Here is a 13,349-nt window from a genome sequence, read left to right as displayed (position 1 = left end):
ACTTTAGTGAGTGCTATAGTGTAGTAAAGAAATCAGGTTCATTAATACATGTGTGAGGGAGGCAGTGTGGGTGAGAAGAGTGTGCTGTTTAGGTGTTGTCTCTTTCTCCTGCCTTAGCAGGCATTGAAGTGCTACGGCCTGTCGTAATGCAATATGCCACTCTCTCAAATACTGATGTTATATGCATGAATGTTCTGCAGACTAACGTTTAATTATAGTAGAAGGAGAATTACATCCATATTACTTGGCTGGCAAAAGTAACACGTGAGATTATGTTACTTGAAACGACGCACATTTTGGAGTAACATGTAAATTTGGTAACGCATTACCAAATATCACTGGTGGCCAAGTCCAAGTACTCTGATGTTTGTCTAAGAACTCTAGAAATACTCAATTGGATGGACAGAGATTCCGATATGGACTTTAGTGATGTTAAATTCCTGAATTTGGGAGCTCTTGAGAGAGTTCAATCTTTATCCTATCTTGAGTTCATTGTCCATTCTTGTCATTGTTCCTGCACAACCTCTGAGGCTTTCTCTGTTGACAATACTTGTTGATTTGCCATTGTGGGGGGTTTTCTTGTCAGTCTTCATTGTATCTGTATCCTTTTCAGACTTTATGATGACAGACAAAAGGCCTGGGATGACGCTGTTATGACACCACAGCAAACACCATAGTGACTCCACAAGGTTCAAATTATTTTCCAATACCCCTTTCCCACTACCGCAAAACCACAGGTAAACATGCATTTTTGGGCAGTGGGAAAGGCTTACTGGCCAGTGTCGATCCGTGTCCACCAGCAAGCCATGGGAGGTGGGTTGTGATCGCCTCCGCTCCGTATCGCTTGCAGTTTGAAAGCCTGACAAAGGAACAACTGATAGTTCCTTTCAGTTCATATCCAATTTGGAGAAAGCCCAAAGAGTTTATCAGGAGGAGCTCCTCTCAACTCCAATCAGTAGAAGGTTCTTTTTGAGTATTTATGAGTTCATCAGGAGGGAAGAACGGTTCTCTTCGAATTGTCCTTTGTGCATCTCGCAGAATCCGATCAGAAGGTGCTTCAATTTCCACTTTTGGCAGAACTTCACCCAAGTACTGGGAGAGGCAGGAGGACATTCAGTCTGAGTGGACCATGTTCCACACAGATGAGAGCAAGTCAAGATCCACTGCTACCTGTGAAAAGCTGCAAGTAATTGATGCTGTCCAAACTGCCCAAAATGTTTAGAATTGCCTTTATTAATCGTTGTTAGTTCCTTCAAACTCCCCTTATATATATATATATTATATATATACATCCCAACTTTTTTTCTTTTTAAGTGGTGCGCTGACATGGTTTGGACTTTCAAACACAAATAAGTACTCATGAGGGGGAACAACTTAACAGGGGGCATACAACAGAACATGATGAATTTGGAGTAAACACTCCCGAATCCCACTTTTTTAGTGCACCACTGATGTGTTCGTGGTGAAATGAATGAACCAAAACGAGTTTTGGCAAAATTTCCGAACACACGAAAGACTAACGTGGTGAAACAAATGAATGGATAATGGCTATGGTGAAGAATAAAATTTTGAAAGACAGTGGTACCAAAAGACACATGAAGGATAGGGCTTGACAAACACAGGTCATGACAACCCCACCCTGCCCCCTCCCCCACATGCCCCTGATAACTGATAACAACTAAAACCTTTAAAAAGTGGTGGTTAATCTTGACAAATGATGGCACACCTGAAACTATTCACTAATTGGGTCACTCTCCCCTGCACCGATTGGTCACCTAAGTTGGGGACGAGGCCCACCAATCAGGAAGGAGCAGTGGAGAGCTCCTGCACAGATACAAAGATTAAAAAAACGGCAACTCAGTATGCTTTCAGCCTATGCTGAACAGGGAGTGTCATCTGGAGCAGTCAGAAAAATACTACAACTAGTTCATGAAGCAACTTGAAGCTTCATCCCTTGGAGGGCGATCCCTGGCAGTATATACACTTTGTGATGTAATTTGAGCATGGTGTGGAGAGTAAAAGAGAACAACAAGGACCATATAAACATTCTGGAGCAGTAAGCACACACACAGAGTTGGTAAGACGTTGCATTTGCATGGAACCAGACTGAGGATACTGTGAAGCAAAGACAATTTGAAGAAATCTTTTGACAAGGATAAAAACAGACTTTACTGACGAATGTCTACTAAGCCTGTATCTGACTGAGTGGCGAAGGTTTGCAAGTATGTACACATGCGGTGAATGTTGTTTCTTTTTGTGTTAGGGTTCTTTCAATGTTGCAAACAGTTACAAAGACCTCACCTGACATTCCCAAACAGTTTACATGGTCGCAAATATTTTTTCTTGTCACAAACAAATGTTGAACATGTTGAAAATTTGATGTTGACAAGAAAAACTGTTGGAGACCATCACATATGTTGGCGAACTAAACCTGCTTGCTACGTCCTGAACGCAGTCTGTCAAAAAGGGGGCTCCAATCTAACAACGTGGATCAGAACAGCTGAGTGGTGCTGGCAACCATACCTGAAAATCACAGCGTGAAAGAAGTTGAATATCTAGACCTGGATGACATGGATGATTGACTTCCCTTCGAGACAGCTCTGGGAGTATAATGCTGTGTCTAGACTGATAATTTTAAATTAAAATCACGATTCAAGACAAATCTCTTGGGAGAAGTATGCTTTCCATGGTAAGCTCCATCTGCGACATGCTGGGAATGCTAGCACCAGTGGCTCTAATCTGCAAAACAGATCTTACAAGAGCTGCGCAGCCTGAAGTTGAGCTCGGATGACGAAGTTCCAGATGTTCTGGTGCAATAGTCTAAAATGGCTCAGCAAGCTAGAAGTGGACAGATGTTTTGAGCCCGTGCAGTTTTGAGAGCCTATCCTTGCTCAGCTTCATCGTTTTGGTGATGCCAGTGAATAGGGCTTAAGGCACAGTGACTTACTTGGCACAATGGAATCGCCGCAATCGAGTACATTGTACCTTTGTCATTGGAAAGGTCAGGGTCACCCCACGAAAGCCTAACGCCAATCCACATTTGGAATTATCTGAAGCAATTTTATAATAATAATAAGACATTTTATTTATAAGCGCTTTTCAAAACACTCAAGGACACTTTACAATCAGCAACAAGAACAGTAAAACCACAGATAAAATTACAAATAGTACAAAAGAGATGAATTTAAACTAAGTATGCGATTTTGAATAGGTGGGTTTTCAGATGGGATTTGAATGTGGGAAGAGAATCAATATTTCGGGTGTTGGGTGGAAGTGAGTTCCAGAGTTTGGGAGCAGAGCGGCTGAACGCTCTGCACCCCATCGTGCTGAGACGGGCAGAGGGTACACAGAGGTGGAGGGAGGATGAGGGGAGAGGGAACAGAAATGTAAAGAAGGTCCGACAGATAAGGGGGGGGGGGGCAAGGTTATGGATGGCTTTAAATGTATAGAGAAGTATTTTGTAGTTGATTCTAAGTTTGACAGGGAGCCAGTGGAGCTGTCAGAGGGTGGGGGTGATGTGATGAAAGGAGGGGGTTCTCGTGATGATCCGGGCTCAAGAATTCTGAACCAGTTGGAAGTTTATGGAGGAATTTGTGATGGACACCGAAAAGAAGTGAATTGCAATAGTCAATACGGGAAGTGACAAGACTGTGGACAAGGATAGCGGTGGTGTGAGGGGTGAGAGAGGGACAGAGACGATTGATATTACGTAGGGGGAAATATGCAGACCGGGTTATGTTATTGATGTGGGAGTGGAAAGATAGTGAGCTGTTGAGGATGACACCCAGGCTCTTAACCTGAAGGGAGGGGGATACAGTGGAGCTATGTGAGGGAGAAACTGTCGGCTTTGTGTAGAGTGGATTTGGTACTGACTGGGAGGATTTCTGTTTTATCGCTGTTCACTTTGAGGAAGTTATGGGTGAACCAAGATTTGATTTCTGAGAGGCAGAGTGAGAGAGAGGAGGGTGGGAGGGAGGTGTCGGGTTTGCTTGAGAGGTAGAGCTAGGTGTCATCCGCAAAGCAGTTCAAGTGTAAACCAAATTTACGGAAGATATTACCAAGGGGGAGAAGGTAGATACAGTGAAACTCCTGTACAACAAAATCATGTTTGCAGCAAAAAAATTTTCACAAGGGGTTTTTCACCATAGCAAATTTGATCTCAGATGTAAACACACACACACACACACACACACACACACACACATTTGTTAGGGTTTGGGTGTGACCCCAAGAGCACGACAACAGGCAGGTATTGTTGAAGCCAACACTTGGCGTAGTTTATTCGAAGAGTCTTCGCAAAGTCACTCAGGAGGAAGCACGAGGAGTCCACAAGGAATTGTCCACACAAGGAACAAGCAGCTGTAGGAAATGGCAACAAAGTCCACTGGCGTGGTGACGGCACGAACTTGCACTGAGGAATGGTCTGTGAGTCAATATGTACCAGTCCAAACGAGCAAATAGGCAACAGGTGGGTGATGAGCTGACGAGTCTCAGGTGTGAGGTGCAGAGCACCCTGGCTGAGGAGGCTGCCTGGCTGGCCCCTCCCTAACACATACACTTGTTTGACACTTCATATAGTCAGTGTAGAAAGAAAAAAAGGGAAAGAAATTGCTAAATTTGCGATCAGCATTCACTTACATCAATTTCTTGGATAATGTCTTTTATTTTGCTTCCTCCGTCTTTCATTTTGATCACTTTTACTCTCTCTTCCAGCGTCAGAGCTCTTCTTGTCTTAGCTGCTTGACATCCAAAGGTCCGTTTTGTAGCCATTTTAGCAATATAACGTTCTTGCTGCATCTGAAACTAACAATAACCAATACTTCCTAGACTCCTGCGCATGTGTAAACCAGTGTGGTGGTTGCTGTTGCCGTTTCCGAACAAAGCAGTAGAGGTCGCTGTTGGATTAGAATTCATTGTAGTGAATCTCGTTGCGAGGCAAGAGCAGAGAAAAATATTTCGTGTAACGCAACAGGGTTTTTTTTCATCGTATGGGGGGCAGGAAAGTGGGAATGGTGTTAATGCATGAAGATTTTTTTCACACTAGGGGGTATTTTCGCCCATGTAGGTTTCGTTGGAGAGGAGTAATGAAAAGGAGGGGTCCCAGGACAGAGCCCTGGGGCACACCAGAAGAGACGGGGAAGGACTGTTAGGTGAAGGAGTTGAGTTGGATGAACTAAGAGTGGCCAGTGAAGCATAGTGGGGTGTGGGTGATGCCAATGGTGGAGAGTCTATGAAGGAGGGTGGGGTGAGAAATGGTGTCAAAACCTGCACTCCGGTTGAGGAGGACCAGGATGGAGATTAAATCTGCTACCCTGAGAAGATCGTTAGTGATTTTTAAGAGGGCTGTTTCTGTACTATGACGGGGACGGAAACCAGGCTGGAATTGTTCGGAGCGATTGTTATAAGTGAGGTGGGAGTGAAGTTGAGAGGCAACAAATTTTTCAAGAATTTTGGAGATGAAAGGAAGGTGAGAAATGGGGTGTAGGTTATTGAAATCATTGGGATCTGAACCAGGGTTTTTTTGTTCGGGAATGGAGTGACAGCTGCAATTTTGAAGGGGACACAAACAATTCCAGTGAATAATGAAGAATGAATGATGATTGAGATGAAAGGAAGCAGAGAGGGTAAGCAGGATTTGACCAGGACTGTGGGGAGGGGGGTCTAGCTGACAGGAAGAAGTCTTGGATTTGATAATGAAGTCTGAGATTATTGAGGAATGGGGGAGTTGAAAAGACGATAACAGTTGACAAGGGGTGGCGAGGTCGGAGAAGGGGAGGGATACAGAGGAGCCCAGATCCTGGTGGATTTTATTGACTTTTTCCACTGAAAAATAGGAGCAGAGCGTGCTGATGTCAAAGGAATAAAAGTGTGTGTGTGTGTGTGTGTGTGTGCGTGTGTGTGTGTGTGTGTGTGTGTGCGTGTGTGTGTGTGTGTGTGTGTGTGCGTGTGTGTGTGTGTGTGTGTGTGTGGTGTGTGTGGTGTGTGGCGGGGTGGGGTAGCGAGACGAGGTTGAATGATTTTGTTCCAGAGAGAAAAGAGAGTCTTCGTATTTCCAAGATTAGAACAGATGAGTCCAGAGTAGTATTGTTATGTTGCTTGAGAGATGGAGTCGTTGTAATGGGATAGTTGAGCTGTGTAGATGTCCTTGTGAACAGTGAGACCAGTTTTTTCTGGAGAGTCTTTCAACTCAGGGGGCAGACCGAGTAAAAAAGACATAGCAGGATTTGACATGAGAAAGGGTATTGAGAATGTTGGTGAGACCCGAGTTGTATCTGGAAACCAAATCATCAGGAGAGCATTCTGAGTCGGGAGTCAGGGTGGCGATCCTTGAAGCGAGAGAGTCAATGTTGATGTCTTTAATATTATGGTAAGAGATGATACGGGGTGATTTGGAGATAGAGAGCCGGAGGGTAACATTAAATGAAATGAGGAAGTGGTCCGTTATAGGAAGTTCATTAGCAGTACAGTTGGAGGGGTTAAGACCAGGGTTTGATCCATGGTGTGACCTTTGATGTGTGTGGGGAAGTCTGCAAACTGATGGAAACCAAAACTGTCAAGTGAAGAGGTGAAGACCATGGTGAGAGGAAAGGCAGGATTGTCCATGTGTATATTAAAATCCCCCAGAATAATTATATTAGGTGATAGAGAGGAGAGATGGGTGAGGACAGCAGACAATTCATTTAAAAAGTCACATTGAGGTTTGGGGGCATGGTAGGCTGTGGCAATGATCGTGGGAGTGGGTCCGGAAATTTGACAGGCAAGACATTCAAATGAGGAGAGTGGAGGGAGAGAGACTGGAAGGATTTTCCACTTCTCGCGGTATAATATCGCGAGACCACCTCTGCGACCCGAGCCGCGGGGTTTGGATCGGTCGGGGGTCGGCAACACGTGGCTCCAGAGCCGCATGCGGCTCTTTAGCGACATCTAGTGGCTCCCTGGAGCTTTATAAAAGAAATTTTGAAACTGGAAAAATATTTTGATAGTAGGCTAATTGAGCTCAAATAGATATACGTAGATACATGTTGCAGCTCGGAAAACGGAGAGCTGTGGTGTTGGTTTTTTAAAACGTACACTTTATTTATGCTTTTAACAGTCTCGACAAACAGACACGTCTACTTCCGACTCCGTGCCTCTCTCTTCTCTTCAACTCGTGAGGCGTTCAAAGACAGCCTCCGAAAAATGGAAATCCATGATCACTTCACTGACACTAAGAAAAGCGAAAATAATACACCAAAACAAAAAATAAAGCGAGGAAATCACAAAATAAATTCTATGGGGGCGTTTGTGAACACACAACAAAGGAATGAATAACAAACAATTCTGAGACAGTAGAGTCTCCTACATACATACAGCTTATGTTTCCTTCATTGTAAGTTTTATATAAGGCTTTTATTTTTTTGCTGCTCCAGACATATTTGTTTTTTGTTTTTTTTGTCCTATATGGCTCTTTCAACATTTTGGGTTGCTGACCCCTGGGATAGGTAAACAAATCCCGGGGGAGTAGAGTCATTAAGCTGGGAAAAGTCGCCAGGAATTTGCCAAGTCTTATTCAAACAAAGAAAGTCAAGCTTACGGTCTTTGAGGATATCCTGGATAAGATAACCCTTCCCAGTAAGCGAACGGACGTTGAGTAGTCCGAAGTTGACGCCGTTGCGAGGACCATTAGCTGACCTAGCCAGGCTGGCTAACACACTATGGTCCGCGGACCGGCCGGTGTTTTTGCGTGGCCGGCGGGAGGATGGCCAAAAGGAGGTGATGCCTTTGGAGCCATTGAGGCGGAAGCCCAGACGAGACCCACAGTGGATGTATTTCTGGGAAGGAAGAAGAGCGATGTCCGGGAAGTGGTGCAGAGCTGGTGGAGAACCCGACCACTGGAAACGGAGCCTGAGAAGCTCTGCCACTGAGTACTGTAGCAGTCCTTCCACAGGTCAATGGAGGAGCGACATGATGGTCCATAATAGTATGGTGCAGACATAGGACCTGTTGACCCTCATCATGGGGTACAGAGGAGTGGAGATGACACGGGGCCTAGTCTGAGAGCCAAACAGGTAGGTAGCTGTGACAACGCGATTGAAAACAGTCGTATAATGATTGACGGTTTAAAATCTTAATAGATTGGGATAGGAGTGTAAGTGTCATGTTTTGCTTTGTCTTTGTTTTGTTCCTTGAGTGTTTCAGCACCAGCTGGAGTGTGGGGCGTCACCTTTCAGCAGTGCACCTGTGCTGGATCAGGCAATCTAGGGGTGGCCTACTTAAGACACCGACTACCCATCTTCCTTTTCGGACTATTGCTCTTGTTCACCACTTTGCCCATGTGCTTTGTTATGTCTCGTTCATGCTTCTAGTCGCCCTCCTCATCATAGTCATTCGGGTTTGTGAGTATTTAGTCTTGGTATCGTAGTTGGTTTTGTTTATTGTACTAACCTCTATTTGTTTTATCATGTTCTCGAAAATCATTCTAACCTTGTAATTGACTAGCGCTTTGTGTTCTCGTTCGATTTCTCTGGCTCTCTGTTTTGCCAGGACCTTTTGTTGAATACTTTGTCGGTCCCTCGCTTTTCCTTAATAAACCTTTTTGTCATCGCCATTTATCTGAGTCTGCGTTTGTGGGATCCACACTCCATTTGGTCTGCGATCAGACCACAACCTGTCAGTAAGGGTTTTCTTATGACGACAGTAAACAATAAACCGTAAAAGACACTAAAAATTGCGGGTGAGCAGCGACAGCCAGACGCGCCAGCGTTCACTCAACCCGGAAGTGAAAGAGAATGTTGTGTAGATTTTAGTCAGAGACAGAATCCTAAGGAGAGAGTCACAAATGCTTCTTAAGGAATTTGTTCAAAACATTTGCTTCTTGTATTAACCTGCAAAAAAAAAAATACTTCTCCAAAATAATTAATTGCTCCTCAAATTAAATTGTTGATTTGCAAAATTGCTTCTAAAAAAAAGTTAAAGTTAAAAGAAAAGACAACTGTATGAAATTTTATTATTAAAATGACAAGCTGTGTCTGTCACACACGACACGTACTTGTCACATTGAGCAGCGAGTCCATTGCAAACTCATGACTAATTTTGTTAATCAGTGAATTTATATGACAATTTTAATAAAGGGAAGGAGTGGGTGGCATGGGTGCTTGCTAGTTTGAAATCGACACCAGGACCATTTGTACTAAATGTCTCCATGTTTCCACTGTGATGCATATGAATAACTTGCACGGCCCATTAGACTCATCACATGCTGACAGAAACACTCCAGCTTCCACGTACGTGCACAAAGATTGCCAATGACTCCAGCAATTGTCACTGTAAATTATCTCCATGTCAAATGGGCAGATGAATTGTCTAGAGAGCGCAGCTAATTGACTGAGTCAAAGATGTGTTTTTGTTGTTGTCAAGAACGCTCACACAACACAATCCCTTTGTGTTTGTGTCTCTCCGTCGCTCGTGTATGCACACATCTTCAAGCAAGCACGGACACACACACCTACACTCATACACGCGCGCACACATATTAATGTATAATTTGATCAATAAAAGGAAATACATTTCCCAAAAAAGAAATGTAATTTACCAAACTGTTTTTGCTTCCTTGATTTTATAGGTATAAATGTCTCCCTTGCTTCATGTCATATTCTTAAAAAAAGTTTTAATGATTTAAAATTACAGCCATCCAATTGACATTCTTCTTGATAGAGCAAATGGTGATGGCCCACTGAAAAACACCTTACACCAGGGATGGCCAATTTACTTTGGAAATGCGCAGTGGGCCACAATTTTTCATCTGTGCTACTGGAGGGGGGGGGGCACTTACCAGATGTATGTCAAAAGCAATTTAAATTTGAACATTATACACACTCACAAAAGGAGCCTCAATCAGATTTTTGCCATTATTGAGGTATTATGTTCCTCCTGCATATCATTACAAATCCGCAAAGAATTATGAGGCCTACTCATGTTGTATTACAGGGCAACATAAGACCTAGTGCAACTAAGACATGTCTGCCATCTAGTGGTGATTGTGATATGACAACTTAAAACTGCAGTCAACCCCTGCATAATCGGAATTTGGCACTCGTGAATTCACTTCTTCACTGATTTCCCTCCCCCTTTTTTCCAGTATTCATATTTTGAATTTTACAATTCGTTTTCTGGATTCCCCCCCCGGCCCCCACACCCCCATTTTCCAATTTTTCTGTCGAAACCGTACCGTGTATTGAATGTTTACGAGTGTTTACTGAATAATTTTTGGAGGTTTGGAAAAAAAAAAAGTCTTCCCTCCCCAATTTTTAATATTGTTTTAATTAATTATAGGGCCACTCAGAGTGTGCCCCGCTGGCTGCCAGATGCCCATCCCTGCCTCTCACCATCAGGACCACGCACATTCAAATTCTGTTCCACCATCAATCTTGACACAAAGCACTTTAAGTCAGAAATCTTACCTGATCACATATGATCTCACCAAAAAAAACAGAGAACTGACACTCCCGTGTATGGAAAATATTTATTGCCGTCTGGGGAACCTATTTTTTTACGCAAAGGTTAGGTCGTTATTTGCCACCGCCTTTTTGTTAATCAATCAGGGTGTTTCTTTGATTCGCTCTATTCCATTCACATCACAGTCCACATCAGGAGTCAAATGACTCCAAAGTAGTACCTTTCCCCACAAATGTGAAAACTTTTGGTCATAAACAATGGACATACTCAATATTTAGGCTTGTTGGCCCCGGGGTTTTAGGACCCTATTATCGGTCCATATCAACTCATAACGCACCTCAGAGAGACAGGTAATCTTATAGGACATTCTTATAAGACAAAACATAGTTGAGCATTTGACATTCTTGGTCGTTCAGGGGCAAAGTTGAGGCCAAAAAGCATGATTGTTTTAACGTGTGGACTGGACCTTTGACCAGTGTTTTTCAAATCCTGTGCCGAGGCACACTGGTGACATTGTCAGGTGTGCCGTGGGAAAGTAACCAATATGTATGCCTGTGCGGTCTACCGCCTGGCAGCGTAATCGTGTAGTACTTCATACTGGTAGACAGCAGCAGCAGCTGCCCAACTCGGGAACGACCTCCAAGCGGTGTTGGGCGTGCCTTCGGGCTACGAACAGTTCCTAGTCAACAGCCGACAACTGGGTCTGCAGGTACCCGGGTCGCTGTGGCTTTAGGAGCCGCTTTGGGACCCAGTTGGAGGTTGCTCACCAGCAACAGCAGCATCAGCTAGCTAATTGCCTTGTGCTTCGAGACAAGTGAAGTTTCTGGTGCGAGCCAATACAATGAAAGCTACCTTTCATTTGGATTTACTTTTACCGGAGATGCAACGGCACCGAGTCCATTGTGCTTGGTGTGCTGTGAAAAGCTCTCCAACAGCGCTCTGGTCCCAAGTAAACCTAAACTCCATCTCCAAACAAAACACCCGTCACTTCGAAACAGTATTTTATCCGCCTGCGTGAACACACGGAGAAACAAGCAACGTGCATGAAAAAAAGCGCAAAGGTAAACGAGAGAGCCTTGAAAGTTAAATTACCATGTTGCTGAACTTGTGGCTAAATCAAAAAAGTCCCAGTGGCAAAGCAATTAATACTTCCCGCCTGCAAAGCCATTGTAAATTAGATGTTCAGACCCCAAGCGGTTAAAGAAATAGCCTGACTGCTGTAAAAACTAAAAACATAGGAAGAATGAGAGCTGTGGAGGAAGAGCTTCGTGTGTCTTGCATCGATTGCTGCCAGTATATCAAATCAGTGTTCATTCAAACCATTTATCACACTGAGTGAGAATAAAAATGAAAGATTATAAAATATGCTATTGATGTTGATTTCATTCCTATTCAAGGTGTTAAAATATAGTGTTATTCTTCAATGTAAAAACAAAACACAAAAACAAAACAAAAAAAACGCGTATAATAAACAATATAACACTTTAATTGTGAAAGGAATCTTTTTTTCACATTTTCAGGTAGTGGTGTGCCACGGGATTTTTTTCAATAAAAGAAATGTGCCTTGGCTCAAAAAAGATTGAAAAACACTGCCTTAGACACAGCAGAGGGAATAACTGAAGGTTTATTTTCTGCTCAAGAGGACCATTTAAACGTGGTCATGGGGTCTCAGGAAGGAACCCACAACTTTTGGCAAAGACGACGACCATGTGACCCATGCTGTCGCCAACAACTTTAGACATTGCTGGATTTTCCTACAGTAGCTTTCACTCATAAACCTGTACGGTGATTAACGCCAACATTGCTTGTGCTCTGCTATATAACCAGCTCATCTCTGGACACTTTTAAACAAATGTCGACCCACTAAGTTGATTTAATAAAAGCCCCTTTCTATGTTACCACAGAGACCCACCCGGTAATTAAAACCACAGCTTCGCTCATAGGGACAATATCAAGGAATTTAGACTTGATCTGACCACACCCATCAATCGCCAAGAGAGATAAATGCAAAAAGAAGAAGAAAAAAAAGGCAAGTTTCTCATCCCCGTGGTTACAGAAACACAAGGCAATTGAGCACATTAACACATTAATGTTAAAGTCTTCCACGACCCTTATGAGGATTAGCGTATTGGAAAATGGATGGACGGATGAGTGGATGGATGTTAAGTCTTGAACTAAATGGCCAAACCCAATGACAATTGAATTGACACACTGAAGTTTAGTCGTTAAGGTGTGACTAGAAATTAAAAGATAGAAAAGGACATCTACAAGAATATTCTGCAACCTTATAAAGCCTTCATTTAAAACCCTAGAGTGTTTTTAAGTTTCTTCATTATTTAGACAAGGTGGGAAGAGCAAAGGAGGATATGTGAGTGTTATTTCATTATTAGTAGTGGAGGAGGTAGGAATCAAGTGCAGGAATTGTCCAAAGACTTTTAATTGGATGTCTAAAGCACCTTCTTAATTGACTTTTGTATTCTTGCTAATATAAAATGTGTACACCGAAATTGAACCCAGGGGGTCAGGGTGAGCAAGAGGAGAAAGAAATTTGATGAGTTGAACACCGGACGCTTCTGAAAAAATTCAATTTAGACAACCTTAGATTGACTGGTTAATTTCTAACAGCGTACCTGTAATGGCTTTCCTTACTGTCGCCTTAATTAAGTTCTCAGAGTAACACATTAGCTGGGGAACAGCACTAAAAAAACCTGTTAACATATGTTTCCCTGGTGGTCAGAACACACACACACACACACACACACACACACACACACACACACACACACACACACACACACACACACACCAATAACACATAAATTGAGGAAAACAAAACCAAAAAAACCCAACTGCTCATACACAACAACTAGGATGCAGATCCCTAATACATGTACATTTTATATATATATATATAT

At 43.0% G+C, this 13,349-nt stretch overlaps 1 protein-coding gene across 1 annotated transcript in view; it reads right to left on the bottom strand.

Annotated features, from left to right (window-relative positions):
• LOC109521677 (uncharacterized) overlaps positions 1 to 9,053 on the bottom strand; it is a gene marked incomplete at its 3' end in the record, with an annotated part of 98,062 nt that extends 89,009 nt beyond the window's left edge. Inside the window, 5 exon segments of the mRNA XM_019879664.1 lie at positions 4,047 to 4,080; positions 5,087 to 5,862; positions 7,574 to 7,811; positions 7,974 to 8,056; positions 9,029 to 9,053. Coding sequence (XP_019735223.1) covers positions 4,047 to 4,080; positions 5,087 to 5,862; positions 7,574 to 7,811; positions 7,974 to 8,056; positions 9,029 to 9,053 — 1,156 coding nt within the window.
• Between the last annotated feature and the right edge of the window lie 4,296 nt (positions 9,054 to 13,349).

Source organism: Hippocampus comes, unplaced genomic scaffold (assembly GCF_001891065.2).
Source record: "Hippocampus comes isolate QL1 unplaced genomic scaffold, H_comes_QL1_v1.1 scaffold158, whole genome shotgun sequence".
In the NCBI taxonomy this organism is placed as follows: Eukaryota; Metazoa; Chordata; class Actinopteri; order Syngnathiformes; family Syngnathidae; genus Hippocampus; species Hippocampus comes.
The sequence above is the reverse complement of the archived record's forward strand: the minus strand, read 5'-3'. Positions and strand labels throughout refer to the sequence as shown.